The 19,230-nt window shown below is 45.7% G+C and overlaps 1 protein-coding gene across 1 annotated transcript in view; it reads right to left on the reverse strand.

Moving 5' to 3' along the window:
- WDR27 (WD repeat domain 27) overlaps positions 1-19,230 on the reverse strand; it is a 954,066-nt gene that overhangs the window by 698,417 nt on the left and 236,419 nt on the right. The window contains exons 10-11 of the mRNA XM_075339621.1: positions 18,572-18,636; positions 14,186-14,301 (exon numbers count right to left, since the gene is read on the reverse strand). Coding sequence (XP_075195736.1) covers positions 14,186-14,301; positions 18,572-18,636 — 181 coding nt within the window. The remainder of the gene's footprint in view (positions 1-14,185; positions 14,302-18,571; positions 18,637-19,230) is intronic.

Consider the following 19,230-nt stretch of genomic DNA (forward strand, 5'->3'; position numbering starts at 1 on the left):
GGCACCTTGTTATGTCCTTTTTGGGGACAGTGTATAGTCTGTAATGCTCTTTTTTTTTTGTATAACTCTTGTAATATACATCTACCACTTTAGAATAATTAATTACCCCTCTTTTCTACCCTCGAGCACCAAGTGAGGGGCACAACGGGGGCCATCAACAATACACCCACAAAACCCCCTCCACATCTTTATATCACCAGGGTAGTTTTAATATTAATATTTTTTCCTATTTTCTGTTGTCCAAACCTGGGTGCATCTTATAGTGAGGTGCGTCTTATAGTCAGAATAATACTGAAAACTACTTTTTAATTATTCTGTATGTACACACCATGTCTACTCTTCATCTGATAACCTGCTTCAATTAGCTGTCCACAGTGGAGGATGCAGGCAGTGATCAAATGTCCCCATCCTTGGATCTGTATAACTTATAACCCTAATCATGACACTGTATGTAGGGGGTCTATGTGGCCAACATAATGTATGCAGGGGGCTGTGCTGTGGGGCCATCATTCTGTTTATAGGGGAGTTATGAGGCCATCATACTATACTGTCTATTGGGGAGCTGTGGGGCCATAATATGTATATAGAGGGCTAGGAGCTGTGGAGACATGATACTGTATATAGGGGGCTACAAGGCCATCATACTGAAAATAGGGGGCTGTAGGGCCATTATGCTATATGGAGAGAGAGAACCTATAGGTCAAACATTCTGTATATATGGGTGTGTGGGGTCGCAGTACACCAGTTGTTATATGAATTTTCATAGCCTCATATTAAATTTCTTAATAGCTGAATATTATAAGTAGTCATATCTGTATGTATTAATTATCTACTCATTTACATATGATATTCTTCTCTGATAATATAACAAAAGTCTGGATGATGTATGCAAAGATTAGCAATGTACTCTTCTAAAATAGATTAGTGTAAAACGGACAAGTTGCTTATCTGATACGCGGCACATTTCCAGACTCATCTCTCGAGGTTAATATGATACATGACTTTTGCAGCTCTGCTTTGAATGTATTGCTATAAAAAAGCAGATGTAAGACTGGAAAGACAGACACTTGCATATTGATCCTTGAAGGTGATTTTGAGCGGTCTCCTTGTATATGACAAGAAAGTCTTTAACGAGAACAGATGTTTTCGGTTACCTTGATTGATAAATAAGAAATTCTCCTGTCACTAGGAAATGCAATGCAACACTATTTACTTGTATGGCACCATGCTGTAGCAGCTACAAAGAGTGAACTTTGGCCACACGAACTTTGCTATGCCGTGTAGCCAAGACTGCTTGTAACAATGTAGCCCAAACCCTAAGACGTGTGATCTAAGATCTAACTGGATTTTACACTAGGCAGTTTCATGCTTGGATATTGACTAAAAGGGCCACTAAATATGGTGGTTATGGTGGTCTCCTAAAAAGAGCCACTCTTTGGCTAGGTCCTTCCCGGAGGGATATCTGGCTATTTTCCGGGTCGAGACTCCTAACAGAGGCTCCATGGATCCTTTGATTTCAATTTTACACTAGGCAGTTTCATGCTAGAGATATATTAGAAATTAGCAATACAACATTCAAGCCCCCTAGTGAGCGAGTTCCCATTGTGAAGAATCAAAATTCCTCACGGTTAAGCAGCAGAGGTTTCCTATCACCACCTTCACTAATAGTCGGCACCTTTTCTGTACCAATCACTTTTAACTATGTTACATCAACTTTGTATTGATATACAGAATGCTTGGAAAGTGCGGAAAAGGCTACTTCACCTAATCTACAGAATATGACTAAATAAATATTTAATATACTGTCTAATATATGTCAGTATATGGATTCATTAAGAATACCAAGGAAAACAACTAAGATCAGATAAAAAATTGAAAAGTCAAAGTCAAACACTGTAGGAGCCTCCCACCACCCATATCAGAAAAACAGGAAGACATTAAAAATCGTAACCCTTGCAGCAACTATCCTGTAATAGAGCTCCTATCCAAGGGTTTATCATTTGCTCCAACCAGATATTTTCAGTCATTTAAAACTATCCTTGATGCTAATCATTTCTCTAAGTCCCTAATGCTGAAAAGTCATTTTGCATTGGAACTTGTCTGATAAGGTAAGAAAAATCCAAAATGGTTACACTGAAATAACTTGAAATTGACAGAAGTCATTTTCAATCTAAATTTTCTGAATATTAACTAATGAAATCAGACATTGTTTTTGAATTGTGCTTCAACAAACAAAACAAACGAAAAGAAAAAAATAAACTAAAAAAGATGATTTGACAGAAATGATGGTAGCCATAGAAATTAAGCTTGAGTTGTTCAGTAGATTATATAGTCCCCTTTAAAAGGAACCTGTCAGCTTCCCTACACTCCCTAAGCCGTTACTTTATTGTGCCTTATTTCTAAATTATAACAAGCCCTTTTTTGTTGCTTATTGACTGGTGAAAGCAATATTTTTGCTATCAAGAGAGCACTTTCTGTCTTTAAAAACACTGTGTGTGAACATAACTTTAAGGTAGATTATATAGTTATTTAACACAATTTGCAGTTGCGCAACAAAATTCACAACAATTGGCAGCCAACCTTGACGACTTTCTGAAAAGTGGGTGGAACTTCACCAGAAGGGGGTATGGTCAAGTGCGCCTGGCAAATTCATCATCAAATGTGGTGCATATTACGACAGAAATATTTTCCAAACCTTGACTAAAATACAAATCTCACAGTAGAGTTTGACAGCTGAAAGATGTGCCAGTTTTGATGAATAAGGGCGTTATGGTCTTAGATATACAGTATATAGAGGGTTGGAGATCCAGACACACGCATCTTTTCATACCACTCTAGCTCTCATAATGCTTTGTTGCACGTAGTTCTATGTCCCATTAGTAACTTACTGTTTTGCTATAGGTGTGCCAGTCGGACGATTTGACCAGGGTGCTCTCTGCTCACCAATGAAACTGACAGTCAACTTTTCCTTTGGCCCTATAGGGGTCTTGGGTAAGGAAACTGAATCCTAGCTGGAACCCTTTGCTAGATGAACAGTATATCAGAAAGTGAGCACACCCTTCATGTTTTTGTAAATAATTTATTATATCTTCATGGGACAACACTGAAGATATGACACTTTGATACAATGTAAAGTAGTTAGTGTACAGCTTGTATAACACTGTAAATTTGGTGTGTCCTCTAAATTACTCAATGCACAGCCATTAATGCCTTAATGTGTAAACCGCCGGCACCAAAAGTGAATACACCCCTAAGCCAAAATGGTCAAATTGTGCAAACAGTGTCAATATTTTGTGTGGCCACCATTATTATCAAGCACTGCCTTAACTCTCTTGGGCTTTAAGTTCACTAGAGCTTCACAGGATGCCACTGGAATCCTCTTCCATCCTCCATAATGACGATGGTGGATGTTAGAGACCTTGCGCTCCTCCACCTTTTATTTGAGGAGGTACCACAGATGCTCAATAGGGTTTAGGTCTGGAGACATACTTGGCCATCCAAGCACGTTTACCTTCAATTTCTTTAGCAAGGCAGTGGTCATCTTGTGGTTATTAATATGATGGACTAATGCCTTGCGGCTCAGTATCTAAAGGGAGGAGATCATGTTCTGCCTCCGTATGTCACAGTACATATTGGCATTCATGGTTCCTTAAATGAACTGTAGCTTCCCATAGACTGCAAAACTCATGCAGCCACAAACCATGACACTCCCAGCACTATGCTTAACTGTTGACAAGAGACACTTGTCTTTCTACTCCTCACCTGGTTGCCACCACATATGTTTGACACCATCTGAACCAAATAGGTTATCTTAGGCTCATCAGACCACAGGACATGGTTCTAGTAGTCCATGTCCTTACTCTGCTTGTCTTGAGCAAATTGTTTGTGGGCTTTCTTATTCATCATCTTTATAACAGGATTCCTTCTGAGAACACAGCCATGCAGAGCAATTTAATGCACTGTGTATGATCTGAGCACTGACAGGATAAACCCCCCCATCCCCTTAACCTCTGCAGCAATGCTGGCAGCACTCATAGGTCTATTTTGAAAACACAACCTCTGGATATGACGCTGAGCACGGGCACTCAACATCTTTGGTTGACCACAGCGAGGCCTGTTCTGAGTGGAACCTGTCTTTTTAAACCGCTGAATGGTCTTGGCCACTGTGCAGCAGCTGTGTTTCAGGGTGTTGGCAATCTTCTTATAGGCACTTTTTATGTAGAATTAACCCCTTAACGACCGCGGGCCGTAAAATTACGTCCTTGCGGTCATAACGTTACTGCCCGCGATCTGCCGGCAGCATCATGCTGCGATCGGCACACATCTCAGCTGATTTTCACAGCTGAGATGTGTGCCTGCTAGGCACGAGCAGAATCGTTATCTGCTCGTGCCGTTTAACCCCTTATATGGAGCTGTCAATATGTGACAGCGCCATTATAAGCGCGATCGCGGTAAACATTTACTTACCGCCCGATACCGGAAGTCACGTGACGCGATCATGTGACTTCCGATAGTTGTCATGGTAGCACAGGGTCATGTGATGACTCCTGTACTACACCTGACTTGCTTTCACTTTCGCTGTGCCAGCGGCACAGCAAAAGAGAAAGAGAGCGTATCTGCTGTTTACAGCCTTGTAGCTGTGATCAGCAGATACTGCAGAGCGATCGGAATGCTGATCGCAATAGCCCCCTAGGGGGACTAGTAAAATTAAAAAAAAAAGTTAAAAAAAAAGTTTTCAAAAATTAAAAAAAAACAAAAAAATCTAAAAGTTCACATCACCCCCCATTCGCCCCATTGAAAATTAAAGGGTTAAAAAAAGAAAAAATACACACATTTGGTATCACCGCGTTCAGAAACGCCCGATCTATCAAAATATAAAATCAATTAATCTCATCAGTATACGACGTAGCGGCAAAAAAATTCCAAACACCAAAACGATGTTTTTTTGTCGTCACAACTTTTGCGCAAAATGCAATAAGAGGCGATCAAAACGTAGCATCTGCGCAAAAATGGTACCGTTAAAAACGTCAGCTCGAGACACAAAAAATAAGCTGTCATTGAGCCATAGATCCCAAAAAATGAGAACGCTACGGGTCACGGAATATGGCGTAAAACGTGCGCCACTTTTTTCGGACATACTTCTGATTTTGTTTAACCCCTTATATAAAAGTAAACCTATACATGTTTGGTGTCTACGAACTCGCACTGACCTGAGGCATCACACCCACACATCAGTTTTACCATATAGTGAACACAGTGAATAAAATATCTCAAAAACCATAGTGCTATCGCACTTTTTTTGCAATTTTTCTGCATTTGGAATTTTTTTGCCGTTTTCTAGTACACTATATGGTAAAACTGATAGTTTCATTTAAAAGTACAGCTCGTTTCGCAAAAAATGAGCCCTCACATGACCATATTGACTGAAAAATAAAAAAGTTACGTCTCAGAAAAAGAATGGCGAAAAAAAAAACTGAAAGCGAAAAATCGGCCGGTCGTGAAGGGGTTAATCAACAACTCACCAAATTATATACTCATGCCACTACATAAGACTAGATCAACACAGACAATTGTCCCCCAATAAGGAAACAAGCAAGTGGTTCATGCTAAAATATTAATTTTATTACATTGATTAAAAACACATATTAGACATTAAAAAACAGAATTTTCCTGAGAGGGACACCAATAAATACCCAGATATATTATAATTCACATCTAGGGAGGGAGCTATAAAATACACTAGAATAAATAATTACACATAATGTATCAACCTGGCTAAATTAAATAGAATAAATAGAAAAGTGCTGCTGGTAAAATCACCATACAGTCACTGCAAACTAAATACACTCAGTAAGGCTGGTTTCACACTACGTCTTTTTAACATCCGTTGAAAACGTTATTTTAGCGGAAGTACGGATCCAGTGCAAATGCGTTTTCATTTCAATGCATTTGCAATGGACTCGCGTTAACATGCGTTCACCTGCGTTTGCGTGCGTTATAGTGCGGATCCGGTGACTTGCAGTTTTTTAACATGTTTCAAAAACGCTACTGCTCCCTGCACACATAGCCAGACTACACATCGGGTAATTAACCCGATGTGTACTCTGGCTAGGAGTGCAGGGAGCCAGCGCTAAGCGGTGTGCGCTGGTAACCAAGATAAATATCGGGTTGGTTACCCGATATTTACCTTAGTTACCAAGCGCAGCATCGCTTCCACGTGTCGCTGCTGGCTGGGGGCTGGTCACTGGTTGCTGGTGAGATCTGCCTGTTTGACAGCTCACCAGCAACCCGTGTAGCGACACTCCATCGATCCCTGCCAGGTCAGGTTGCTGGTGGGATCGCTGGAGCATCGCTTAGTGTGACGGTACCTTAAAGGTACCTTAAAAGGTACCTTAAATTAAATAAGAGGCAATCAAACATCATATGTACCCCCAAAATAGTATCAATAAAAACGTCAACTCAGGGTGCAAAATTAATCACACAGCCCCACATCTGGAATAATGAAAACGTTACCAGTCACGGCAATGGCAACACAAGCAAAAAAAATTTTACCTACACATTTTGTATTTTTCTTTTTTACCACTTAAATAAAAAAAACCTGATGAATGAACTGGTGAAGTTTACCATATAGTGAAAATGGTAAATAAAAGTTGCCATTGCCGTGACTGGTAACGTTTTCATTATTCCAGATGTGGGGCTGTGTGATTAATTTTGCACCCTGAGTTGAAGTTTTTATTGATACTTGTTACGAGGGGGACCCGGGGAAGCGTGCCAAGATGGGGAATGGACAGCTTCCGCCGGTCAAGGTCCACTGTGCGGTGTAAGGGACCGCTGCTATGGTGGGTGAAGAGTGAGCGGGTTGCTGCTAGCGATCGTCTGGAATGTCACAGACGATCTATGTACACCGGTCTGCCCTAACCCGTGTGGGTTGTATGGCAGGGATCACACGGCTCGGTGTACCTGTTGCACGGGGAAGCACAGAGGTGCCCACGCACGTGTGCCAGTGAAGTCACGAGAATATGGCACGAGGGTAGCACAGAGGTGCCCACGCACGTGTGCTTTCAATAACCAGGTGAGTCCAGTGGAGACTCGAGGAGCTCACCTGGGACAGGAACACGGCCTGTAGAAGGAGCTACTGCCGGAGCAGCAAGGCAGGGACACGGCCTGCAAACCAGGTGCTGCCTAAGCAGCAAGGGCCAAGCCCACAGAAGAAGATAATGCCTGAGCAGTGGCGTATCAACAGAAGAAAAAAGACAGGTATTTTGCCGCGCTTGAAGACAATAGACTATGATGTCAGGCAAATGATTCTTTTTATTTCATCCTACGCGTTTCGGAGACCACATCTGTCTCCTTCTTCAGGGAAAGGAACCCAAGTCCCTGGTTCGGAAAGCTTACCACGAGACTCCTGCTGCCAGACATCCAAACATAGAAGGACGGTCGCGCGCCGCCATGATGGCAGGAGGAGCTTTTAAGGAGGTGTAGCTCCAGCCAAGGGCGGGCGCGAGGCGGAGATGACGGACTTGACCCAATCAGGATCCACGACATCCCAGCCTGGCCAGTCAGGATTCACCACGTCACCAGCCTTGTCATCAAGCCGTGTGACGTCAGTGGGCGAATCAGGATCCACCAAGCATAGCACATGCTCACCCTCCTGCCTCTGGGAAATAGAGGCGGGATCCTCGGTGTCACAATGTGTAGAGATAACGGGAGTCTCACTGCTTCCCTGAGCAGCAAATCTCTGCACATTGCGCAACCTCACAGACCTTCGAGGCTGCTGAGCAGGAGGAGCTGTGGCAGGCAAGGAATGGGAGACCGCCTCATTTCTTGCAACAGGAGTACCACTAGGTGTCACCCTTGTGCTGCCTCTCTGAGGAGGTTTCTCCTGCACTCTGCGCAGTCTGGCAGACCTTCGGCGCTGCGGAGCAGGAGCGCTCGTGGCAGGCAAGGAGACTGTCTCATTCCTTGCCACAGGAGAGCCACGAGGTGTAACATTACCCCCCCGTCTAGGCCCCCCCCCCCCTGCCCGTGCTCGAAGGCCGCTATCAAACCCGGAGCGTGGATATGATCCTCCAATTCCCAGGATCTATGCTCCGGACCACGGCCGACCCACTCCACGAGGTAGTACCTCCTGCCCCGTATAACTTTTGTCTCCACAAGCTTCGCCACCTCAGAGTCGTCGGGCGGGGAGTCAGTTTGAGGCGTCAGGGACCCCGAGAACTTATTAAGTCGTACGGGTTTCAGGAGGGACACGTGAAAGGTGTTGGCTATAGCCCAGCGTGGAGGGAGCTGGAGTCGGTATGCCACCGGGTTCCCCTGCTCTAGCACTTTAAACGGACCCAGGTACCTAGGGGCGAACTTGGCTGCCTGTACCCGTAGGTTAACATTCTTAGAGGACAGCCACACTAGGTCACCAGGGGCGAAGGATGGTGCAGGGCGGCGGCGCTCATCAGCCGTTGTCACCATCCGGTCTTTAGCCCTCTTAAGGGCCTCTTGGGTGTTATCCCAGATCTCCCGGGCCTCGGTCGCCCAATCCTCCACTCTAGGATCGGGTGACGTAATGGGCATCGGAACCGGGATTCTGGGATGTTGTCCGTTATTGAGCAGGAACGGAGTCTGACCAGAGGATTCATGGACCGAATTATTAATGGCAAATTCGGCCCAAGGAAGGAGGTTAGCCTAGTTGTCGTGGTGCGCGGAGATAAAATGGCGGAGGTAAGTTACCAAGGTCTGATTGGTCCTCTCTACCAGTCCATTGGTTTCGGGATGGTATGCGGAGGAGATGTTCAGCTCTATCTGCAGGAGCTTACAGAGCTCTCTCCAGAAGCGAGACACGAACTGGGGACCCCGGTCGCTCACCACCTTGTCAGGCATGCCATGCAGCCTAAATACATGCCTAATGAATAAGGTGGCGAGAGCACGTGACGTCGGGAGTCGTGGGAGAGGCACCAAGTGGACCATTTTAGAGAAGTGATCCGTGATGACCCATACGACCTTGTGACCTGCTGACTTGGGCAGATCTCCCAGGAAGTCCATTCCCACCACTTCCCAGGGACGATCCGGCACTGGCAGTGGGTGAAGAAGACCTGCCGGTCTCTGCCGGGACGGCTTATTCCGTGCACACGACATACAGGCTCCCACATACTCCTGTATGTCCTGGGGTAGTCTCGGCCACCAATAGTGCCTAGTCACAAGGTCTCTGGTCCTTTTGACCCCAAAGTGACCCCCGACCTTGGAGGCATGGGCCCACGATAGCATCTCATTCCGTAGTTCAGGGGGAACGAGGGTCTTGCCAGGTGGCACCTGGTCCAAAGAAGTGGGAGTGACCATCCTCAAGCTGTCCGGGGGTAGTATAAGACGAGGCTCCTCCTCGTCCTCCTCCAACACAACCATACAACGTGACAAGGCATCGGCCCGTACGTTCTTCTCACCGGCCAGGTGGCGGATAATAAAGCGGAACCGGGAGAAGAACAAGGACCAACGGGCCTGCCTTGGGTTCAGGCGTTGTGCTGTCTGGAGGTATGTGAGATTTTTATGGTCGGAAAATACTTCAAATGGATGCTTCGCACCCTCCAGGAGATGCCGCCATTCCTGGAATGCTAGTTTCATCGCCAGTAACTCCCTATCCCCTATGGAGTAGTTCCTCTCGGCCGGAGAAAAGGTCTTGGAGAAAAAGAAACAAGGATGCTTCCTTCCTCGTTCGTCTTTCTGGTACAGGACTGCACCAGCACCGACCGAAGAGGCGTCTACCTCTAGTAGAAAGGGTTTGGAGATGTCTGGACGATGAAGGATGGGAGCTCTGGAGAAGTAAGTTTTGAGAGTGTGAAATGCCTCTACCGTTTCCCGTGTCCATGCTTTGGGATTAGCGCCCTTGCGGGTAAGGGCAATGATGGGTGCTGCCACCGTCGAGAAGTTGGGAATGAACTGGCGATAATAATTGATAAACCCCAAGAATCGCTGGATCGCTTTCAGCGAGCGGGGCTCAGGCCATTTCATCACTGTCTCCAACTTCCCCGGATCCATTGCTAACCCCTGACTGGACACGATATACCCCAGGAACGGCAAGGATTCACGTTCAAAAACGCACTTTTCTAGCTTAGCATATAACGAATGAGTGCGGAGCCTCTTAAGTACTCGGATGACATCCCTCCGATGGGTGGCAAGATCGGGGGAGAAGATAAGGATATCATCCAGGTATGCAACCACGGAAAGATACAAATCCTGGAAAACATCATTCACAAAGTCTTGAAATACGGCGGGGGCATTGCAGAGTCCGAAGGGCATTACGAGATACTCGTAGTGACCGTCCCTGGTGTTGAAGGCGGTCTTCCACTCATCGCCCTCTCGGACTCGCACTAGATTATACGCCCCGCGTAGATCCAGCTTCGTGAAGATCTTTGCCCCGCGGAATCGATCAAATAACTCCGTAATGAGGGGCAAAGGGTATTTGTTTTTGATCGTGATTGCATTTAATCCCCTGTAATCGATACAGGGGCGTAGATCCCCTTCCTTCTTTTGCACGAAGAAGAACCCCGCACCGGCCGGTGAAATAGACTTGCGAATGAACCCTTTTGCCAGGCTGTCCTGAATATATTTGGACATAGCCTCCGTCTCTGGAGCAGAGAGGGGATACACTCTGCCCCTAGGGGGCTCGGAGCCTGGCTTCAGGTCTATTCGGCAATCGTATGGCCGGTGGGGAGGAAGGGTATCTGCGGCCCTCTTGGAGAAGACGTCCCTGTAGGCCTCATAAGGTGTCGGTAAACCTGGCTCCCCTGTATTCCCTGAGGACCCAACCGACCTAATGGTAGCGGGTGGTTCGGTAGTCACGAGGTGCTCCCTACAGGATCCTGCCCATGATGAGATCTCCCCTGTTGCCCAGTTGAGTATAGGAGCATGCTGTCTCAACCAGGGGAGGCCCAGTAGGATCTCATCCGTCCCCCCTGGAAGCACCAGGAAGGACACCTGCTCATGGTGTCCTGGTGGTACTTCCATCCTGAGAGGGATGGTGATCTGGGTGATGGGATCGACTAGTAGGGACCCGTTGACTACCCGAACCCTGAGTGGCTTGGGTAAGAGAACCAGGGGAACTGAGTATCGGGTTGCCAGGGAGGTCGAAATGAAATTGCCATCAGCGCCTGAGTCCAGGCAGGCCAGAGCAGAGAAGAGAGTAGTGCCAAACTGCAACTGGGCGCTGATAGTCAACCTAGAGGGAGAAGCAGCGTCTAGTAACCCCCCTCTGATGGAAACTAGACGCTGTCTTTTCCCGACGGTTTGGGACATCGGGTAGCTATGTGTCCCCTCTGCCCACAGGAAAAGCAGATGACACCAGACCGAGAACCTGGGGTAGAGGAGACCGCTTTGGACACCTCCATTGACTCCACGGAGTCGCCTACAGAGCTGGCTGGGAGACCTGTCTGGTGGAATACGGGAGCCAGACGCTTTTTAGGCCGTGAGGACGTGGGTGCTGAAGAGACCTCGAGCCTCCGCTCCGCCTGGCGGATGTCTATGCGAGAGGCAACCACAATCAAGGACTCTAAAGTAGCAGGCACCTCACGCGTGGCCAGTGCGTCTTTGACGAACCCTGCCAGGCCCTCCCAGAATACAGGGACAAGGACCTTATCGGGCCAGTCCAGCTCTGCGGCAAGTGTCCTAAAGTGTACGGCAAAGTCCCCGACTGAAGCGGACCCTTGCCGAAGTCGTAGGAGGCGCAGCGCGGAGTCGTGGGTGACTTGAGGCCCGAGGAACACCATTCTCATGGCCCCAAGATAAGATGCTAAGTTATTCACCACCCGATCTCCGCGCTCCCACAACGGCGTGGACCACTTCAGCGCTCTCCCTGTGAGCAGGGACTGGACGAAGGCTACCTTCGCCTTCTCGGTAGCGTAAAGAGTCGCGGACAGCTCTAAGTAGGTGGTAACTTGGTTTATAAACCCACGGCACTCGGAGCTGTCCCCGCTAAAGCGCTCTGGAAGCGCAAGGCGAGGAGACCTTCCGCCCAATAGCACAGCCTGGGTAGCCGCCTGGGTGGCGACTGTCGTCAGAGCAGTCTTGTCGGAGGAAGACTGCTCCACTGCTGCCAAACGTGATTCCAACTGCTGCACATAACGCAGCAACTGCTGCTGCTCTTCAGCCATAGCCAGACCTTTGGCGCGACCGTAATGTTACGAGGGGGACCCGGGGAAGCGTGCCAAGATGGGGAATGGACAGCTTCCGCCGGTCAAGGTCCACTGTGCGGTGTAAGGGACCGCTGCTATGGTGGGTGAAGAGTGAGCGGGTTGCTGCTAGCGATCGTCTGGAATGTCACAGACGATCTATGTACACCGGTCTGCCCTAACCCGTGTGGGTTGTATGGCAGGGATCACATGGCTCGGTGTACCTGTTGCACGGGGAAGCACAGAGGTGCCCACGCACGTGTGCCAGTGGAAGTCACGAGAATATGGCACGAGGGTAGCACAGAGGTGCCCACGCACGTGTGCTTTCAATAACCAGGTGAGTCCAGTGGAGACTCGAGGAGCTCACCTGGGACAGGAACACGGCCTGTAGAAGGAGCTACTGCCGGAGCAGCAAGGCAGGGACACGGCCTGCAAACCAGGTGCTGCCTAAGCAGCAAGGGCCAAGCCCACAGAAGAAGATAATGCCTGAGCAGTGGCGTGGCAGCACGCTGCCAGACATCCAAACATAGAAGGACGGTCGCGCGCCGCCATGATGGCAGGAGGAGCTTTTAAGGAGGTGTAGCTCCAGCCAAGGGCGGGCGCGAGGCGGAGATGACGGACTTGACCCAATCAGGATCCACGACATCCCAGCCTGGCCAGTCAGGATTCACCACGTCACCAGCCTTGTCATCAAGCCATGTGACGTCAGTGGGCGAATCAGGATCCACCAAGCATAGCACATGCTCACCCTCCTGCCTCTGGGAAATAGAGGCGGGATCCTCGGTCTCACAATGTGTAGAGATAACGGGAGTCTCACTGCTTCCCTGAGCAGCAAATCTCTGCACATTGCGCAACCTCACAGACCTTCGAGGCTGCTGAGCAGGAGGAGCTGTGGCAGGCAAGGAATGGGAGACCGCCTCATTTCTTGCAACAGGAGTACCACTAAGTGTCACCCTTGTGCTGCCTCTCTGAGGAGGTTTCTCCTGCACTCTGCGCAGTCTGGCAGACCTTCGGCGCTGCGGAGCAGGAGCGCTCGTGGCAGGCAAGGAGACTGTCTCATTCCTTGCCACAGGAGAGCCACGAGGTGTAACAGATACTATTTTGGGGTACTTATGATGTTTGATTGCCTCTTATTTAATTTTATTACAATGTTGCGGAGACCAAAATAAAGATACTGTAATTCTGTTGTTTTAATTCTTTTTTTCTCATTACGCCACTTAACAATTGGATTAACTAATTTTATATTTTGATAGATCAACCATTTCTAAACGCAGTGATACCAAATATGTTTTTTTTTTTATTATTATTATTTTATTTTTAATGGGGCAAATGGGGGGGGGTTTAAATTGTTGTATTTTTATCTTTTTCATATTTTAAAACTTTTCTTTTTTTATTTTTTACTGTATTTAATAGTATCCTGAGGAGACTTGAAGCTGCAATTGTCTGATCGCCTGTGCTATACATAGCAAGGTATGAGAACTGCTCTGCATAGCAGAAATCACAATCTCATATGCCACGAGCCGGTGTTCACAGGAGTATCATAATGACAGGCATCCACTGACAACAAGCTGTCATGACAACCCATCATCACCCCACGATCACGTAATGGGAGCACTGATGGACAAGAAGAATGACACGCCCCCTGCCGTATTGAATTGATGATGCCCTACAATTTTTTAATTCACTTTTTTTCTCTATCTCGTTCCATTTTCGAGATAAAAATGCTAACTCCGTTGTTTTCCACCAAGTGGCTCTATAGGTGGTTTCATTGCGTAGTGCATGGCTACTTTACTATACCTAGACACCACTTCTATGCCTATAGCTGCCGCCGTTCTCAAGTTAATGGCGGTGGACAGGATATGGTGAACACACTGTATAAATGTAACCACATTTGCAACACAGCACCGAGTGCAGAATCACTAAATGCTTAATAATCACCTATTCTATGATAAATCATTAATTACAAAGTTTCAGCACTAACCCCCAAAAAACATCATTGTCATTGTTATCTCAATAATTTTTAGACTGAAGATTACCTTGATACAATGGACAAGGTTGATTCGGAATGCTGCAGTCCACGCTTCTGAATTTGTGTTTCAAAGTTTAGTAAAGATATTTTGCATCCAAACATTGAAGCAATTAAACATATGTCCTGCACAAGAAGAACAATTAATAAGTCCAAATTCATGAGAAGAAAAGAAATTACAATTTCATTGATGTTGTTGCAAACCAATTTGGAAGGAAGTGCGCTCACTGACAAATTCCAAGTTAAGGCCTCGTGCGCACGCTTTGTTGTTGCTGCATTCTTCGGGTGCAGTTTTAGTCACCTAACTGCATGCATTTCCTTCCATAGCAAAGTCAATTAGATACCATTTTTGCTGTGCGAACGTTGCAGCTTCTTTTGGTTGCATATTTGTGGTGACCACAAAGATGCAGCATGTCAATTCTTTTTGCGTTTTGTCCCTGCGTTTCTCACTAATGATGGGAGGACTCGGGGTCAGCGGGGGATTGATCACCGGTATCTGGCCGGATGCTGTTCCTCATTTACAGCCTATGGGGTTCTATGAGAAGGTAATTGCAAATCTGGATATTGGTAATGCAGCTGATGTGATTTATTTGGACTTTGCAAAGGCATTTGATACTGTACCCCATAATAGCCTTATACTAAAGCTCCAGAAGGAAGGACTAGGGGAACTATATGCAACTGGGTAAGGAATTGGCTAAAAGATAGGAAACAAAGAGAAGTCATAAATGGAACATTCTCTAAATGGGCCATAGTCAGCAGTGGGGTGCCGCAGGGATCTGTGCTAGGGCCGATTCTTTTTAATCTCTTTATTAATGACCTTGTGGATGGGATTGAAAGTAAAGTGTCAGTCTTTGCTGATGACACCAAACTATGTAGGATATTAAAAACTGACCTTGATAGTACAATATTACAAAAAGATCTAGATAAGATGTCAGAATGGGCAGATACTTGGCAAATGAGATATAATGTTGATAAATGTAAAGTAATGCACCTAGGACGGAGTAATCCTATAACTGCGTATACATTAAATGGAAGTAAACTCGGAACTACAGAACAGGAGAAGGACTTGGGTATTCTGGCTACAAATAAGCTGAGCAGCAGTACACAATGTCAGGCAGCAGCTGCTAAAGCAAACAAGATTTTAGGATGTATAAAAAGAGATATTAGATCCCGTGATCCCAATAAATTGTTACCCCTCTATAAATCACTTGTAAAGCCACATCTGGAATATGGGATCCAGTTTTGGGCTCCACATTTTAAAAAGGACATACAGAAGTTAGAATCAGTTCAAAGGCGGCTAACTAAACTACTGCAAGGAATGGAAGGCCTCACATATGATGAGAGGTTGAAAAAGTTAGATATGTTTAGCTTAGAAAAAAGACGTCTCAGAGGAGATCTCATTTATATGTATAAATACATGTGTGGTCAATATAAAGGACTGGCACATGACATTCCTTCCAAAGACAATACTAAGGACCAGGGGGCACTCACTGCGAGTGGAAAAAAGGTGATTGCGGCAGCTAAATAGATAAGGGTTCTTTACAGTTAGAGCAGTCAGACTGTAGAATGCCCTACCACAAGAGATAGTAATGGCAGATACTATAACAGCTTTTAAAAAAGGGCTGGATGATTTCCTCAGTACACACAACTTTGTTGCTTATAAGTGACTTAGGGACAAATGTAGAATTGGTGGAGGAAGGTAAACTAGATGGACCTAGGTCTTTTTTCAATCTATGTAACTATGGGATTAGAATATGGCGCAAAGGGGTATGCGCAAGCGCTTCATACTTACCGGGTCACTGGCGTGGCTGTACGCTCCAGTGGATGCTCAATCGCTTCCGGGGCCGCTCATTACCTTCATTGAATATGCACTGCTTTCCCTGCCCACAGGCATCTGTGATTAGTCAGACGCACACCCACAGTGAGTGACAGCGTGTCTGACGTTTTCAATCACAGATGCTGGTAGGTGAGTCTATATCGTACAGTAAATTAAATTAATAAATGAATAAAAAAAAATTGGGTAGGGTTCCCCAATATTATGATATCCAGCACAGATAAAACATACGGCTACAGGCTGCAGCCCCCAGCCGTTTGCTCTTCTTGGCTGTTTATCAAAATAGAAGGAACCGCATGTGGCTTTTTTTTAAAAAAAAAATATTTAGATAAGTAATTTCTAAAAATCGGTGAGCGGTCTATCTTAATTTTGAAACCCAGCAAAGATAAAGCCAACAGCTGGGGGCTGGTATTATCAGGCTGGGGAGACCCATGCTCATTGGTTGCCCCCACCTTAAAAATAGCAGCCTGCAACCGCCCGGAGTTGCCGCATCCATTAGATGCAACAATCCCCGCACTTTACCTGACTCTTCCTGATTGCCCTGGTGCGGTGGCAATCAGGGTAAAAAGGAGTAATAGCAGCCCACAGCTGCCACTAAGCCCTAGATAAGTAATGGGAGGTGTCTATGAGACCCCCGATTACTAATCTGTAAGGGAAAAGAAATAAACACAAACACCCATAAAATTATTTAATTGAAATAAAATACAAAAAAAACACCCTCTTTCACCACTTTCTTAATCACAAAAACACCCCTGCAAGTCGGACATAATCCACACGAAGTTTCACAACGATTGTAACTCTGCTATGTCTAAAGTCACAGCATGCGATCATGAAACATGACTGCCTACTGGGAGCTTCAGGCATTGACTGAGTGAGCCACGCTATCAGCGGTGATGTCACTCAGGTTAGCCACAGCCACAGCTTGAGGTTCCTACGGCACTCCACCTGTGACTGCAGGTAACCTGACCCCAGGGGACCTCAATGAACTCAGTGACCTCACCTCAGATGTCGCCTGAGGTCAAGTTACCTGCGTTCACAGATGGAGGGCCGTGGAAACCTCCAGCTGTGGCTGCAGATAAACTGAGTGACATCACTGCTGATTGCGCGACTCACTCAATCCCTGCCTGAAGCTGACAGTGCGAAGTCATGTTCCATGATAGCGACCTGTGACTTCAAATGTAGCAGAGCTAGAATCGTCGTGAGACCTTGACCTGCATGGGTATTTTGGGAGTTAATAAAGTGGTAAAAGAGGGTGCTTTTTGTATTTAATTTCAAATGAAGGATTTTTTTGTTTTTTGTGTTTATTTACTTCCATTTACAGATTAGGTATTGGGGAGGTCTCATAGATGCCTACCATTACTAATCTAGGGCTTAGTGGCAGCTTTGAGCTGCCATTAACCCCTTATTACACCAACTGCCACCGCATCAGAGCAATCAGGAAGAATAGGGTAAAGTGCTAAGGATTGTCACACCTAATGGATGCAGCAAACCTTGGTGGCTGCAGGCTGATATTTTTAGGCTGGGATAGCCCAATAAGTATGGGTCTCTCCAGCTTGAGAATACCAGCCCCCAGCTGTCAGCTTTATCATGGCTGGGTATCAAAATTGGGGGGACTACATTCTGCTTTTTTGCCGCATGTGGTTCCTCCTATTTTGATACACAGCCAAGAAAAGCACATGGCTTGGGGCTGCAGCCTGCCATATGCTTTATATGTGTTGGGTAGCATAATATGGGGGGACCCTACATCAATTTTTCTTACTTATTTATTTTACTGTACGATATAGACTGGCAGACTGGGTCTGTGATTGGAAGCGTCAGACACACTGTCACTCAGCGTGGGGGCGCATCTGACTGCAACCAATCACAGACGCCAGTGGGTGTAAGTGAATGAGAGGCCACGGGAGTAGTTACAGAGGCGCCGGTGACTTTACACAGGTGATTCAGCTTTATGGGAAATCAAATTGGTGGAATGTCTAATCATTAGCAATGCTTTTTACTTTATATATGATTTACAGCTGATTTTTGAATTTGGATAAATCCTTTAATGAGCTATAATTTAAAACAATTGCCTTATTCTCAAGCTGGAGTAAAATACTTGTTAAATCACAGAGACTTTCAGTGATGTAAATGTTTTTATGTTGTTATCCCACTGACACTTACTGATTTAATGGATTATATACTTCTGTATAGTGATGAGCAAACACTACCATACTCGGGTGCTCGGTGATCGTAACAAGCAGTCGGACGCTTGGATGGGCTCGACTCGTGTACTGAGTATAATGGAAGTCAATAGGGAACTTAAGTACTTTTATGGAAGATCTTCCAATATACCTGGTACACGAGTTGAGCCCGTCCAAGTGTCCCACTACATGTTACAAGTACCGAGCACCCGAGCATGGTAGTGCTCACTCATCACAACTTCTGTGCTTTTATTATATAAAGATACTGAAATACAATCCTTCTGTTTTAGTGTTTTCTTGATAGCTGTACTGTACAGATTGCTCGACCTACATTTACTAGTTACAATAATTATTAGTAAAGAAAAACAAATGTGTGACATACCTTTTCTCCAGATTTGCTAGAAATAGACACTGATCCAGCTAACTTTATGCTGAGGTCGTCATAATCTTTACAAGAAAGACATGAAATAAGTTTTTAGAAAGTCTGATCAGGAGGATAAAGTATATCATCTTACATACAGTTTTTATCCTTTTAATTATATTTATTGTAATTTTATATCAGATACCGTAAGTGGCTGAAAAACTCTTCAGTAAATATGAAAAGGCAAAAAAAAGCTATGCTCACATCATGTATGGAGTCTACATTTTGTGTGTTAGTACCATGGCTGTTCCATAAGAAGGTATACCAGGCGGTATGCTTTCTTTTATACTAATGGGAGCTTATCATTGACATATCCCACTGCATGTCTATACAGAGTGATATGCTGCAGCCTTCCATCAGAAGAACATATAGGCCACCAACCAAAGCAGGAAATGTGATTTCAACAGAGCCCAAGGCCTTTAAAGCGATACCATTAGAATTAACATAATGAAGCACGCCGGCATTTTTTATTGTCCCCTATGTTAGCATGCAGTAATATGTGTGTGTAGAGAGTGTATTCAGATACTTTCCGGTCACCGTCTTCTGCCATTTTCAAAGCTGCTCCTGCATCATGTGACTTAATTTGTGACCTGCTGGCTCACATAGTGTCTTCTTTGTGT

This window comes from Anomaloglossus baeobatrachus, chromosome 3 (assembly GCF_048569485.1).
Source record: "Anomaloglossus baeobatrachus isolate aAnoBae1 chromosome 3, aAnoBae1.hap1, whole genome shotgun sequence".
NCBI lineage: Eukaryota > Metazoa > Chordata > Amphibia > Anura > Aromobatidae > Anomaloglossus > Anomaloglossus baeobatrachus.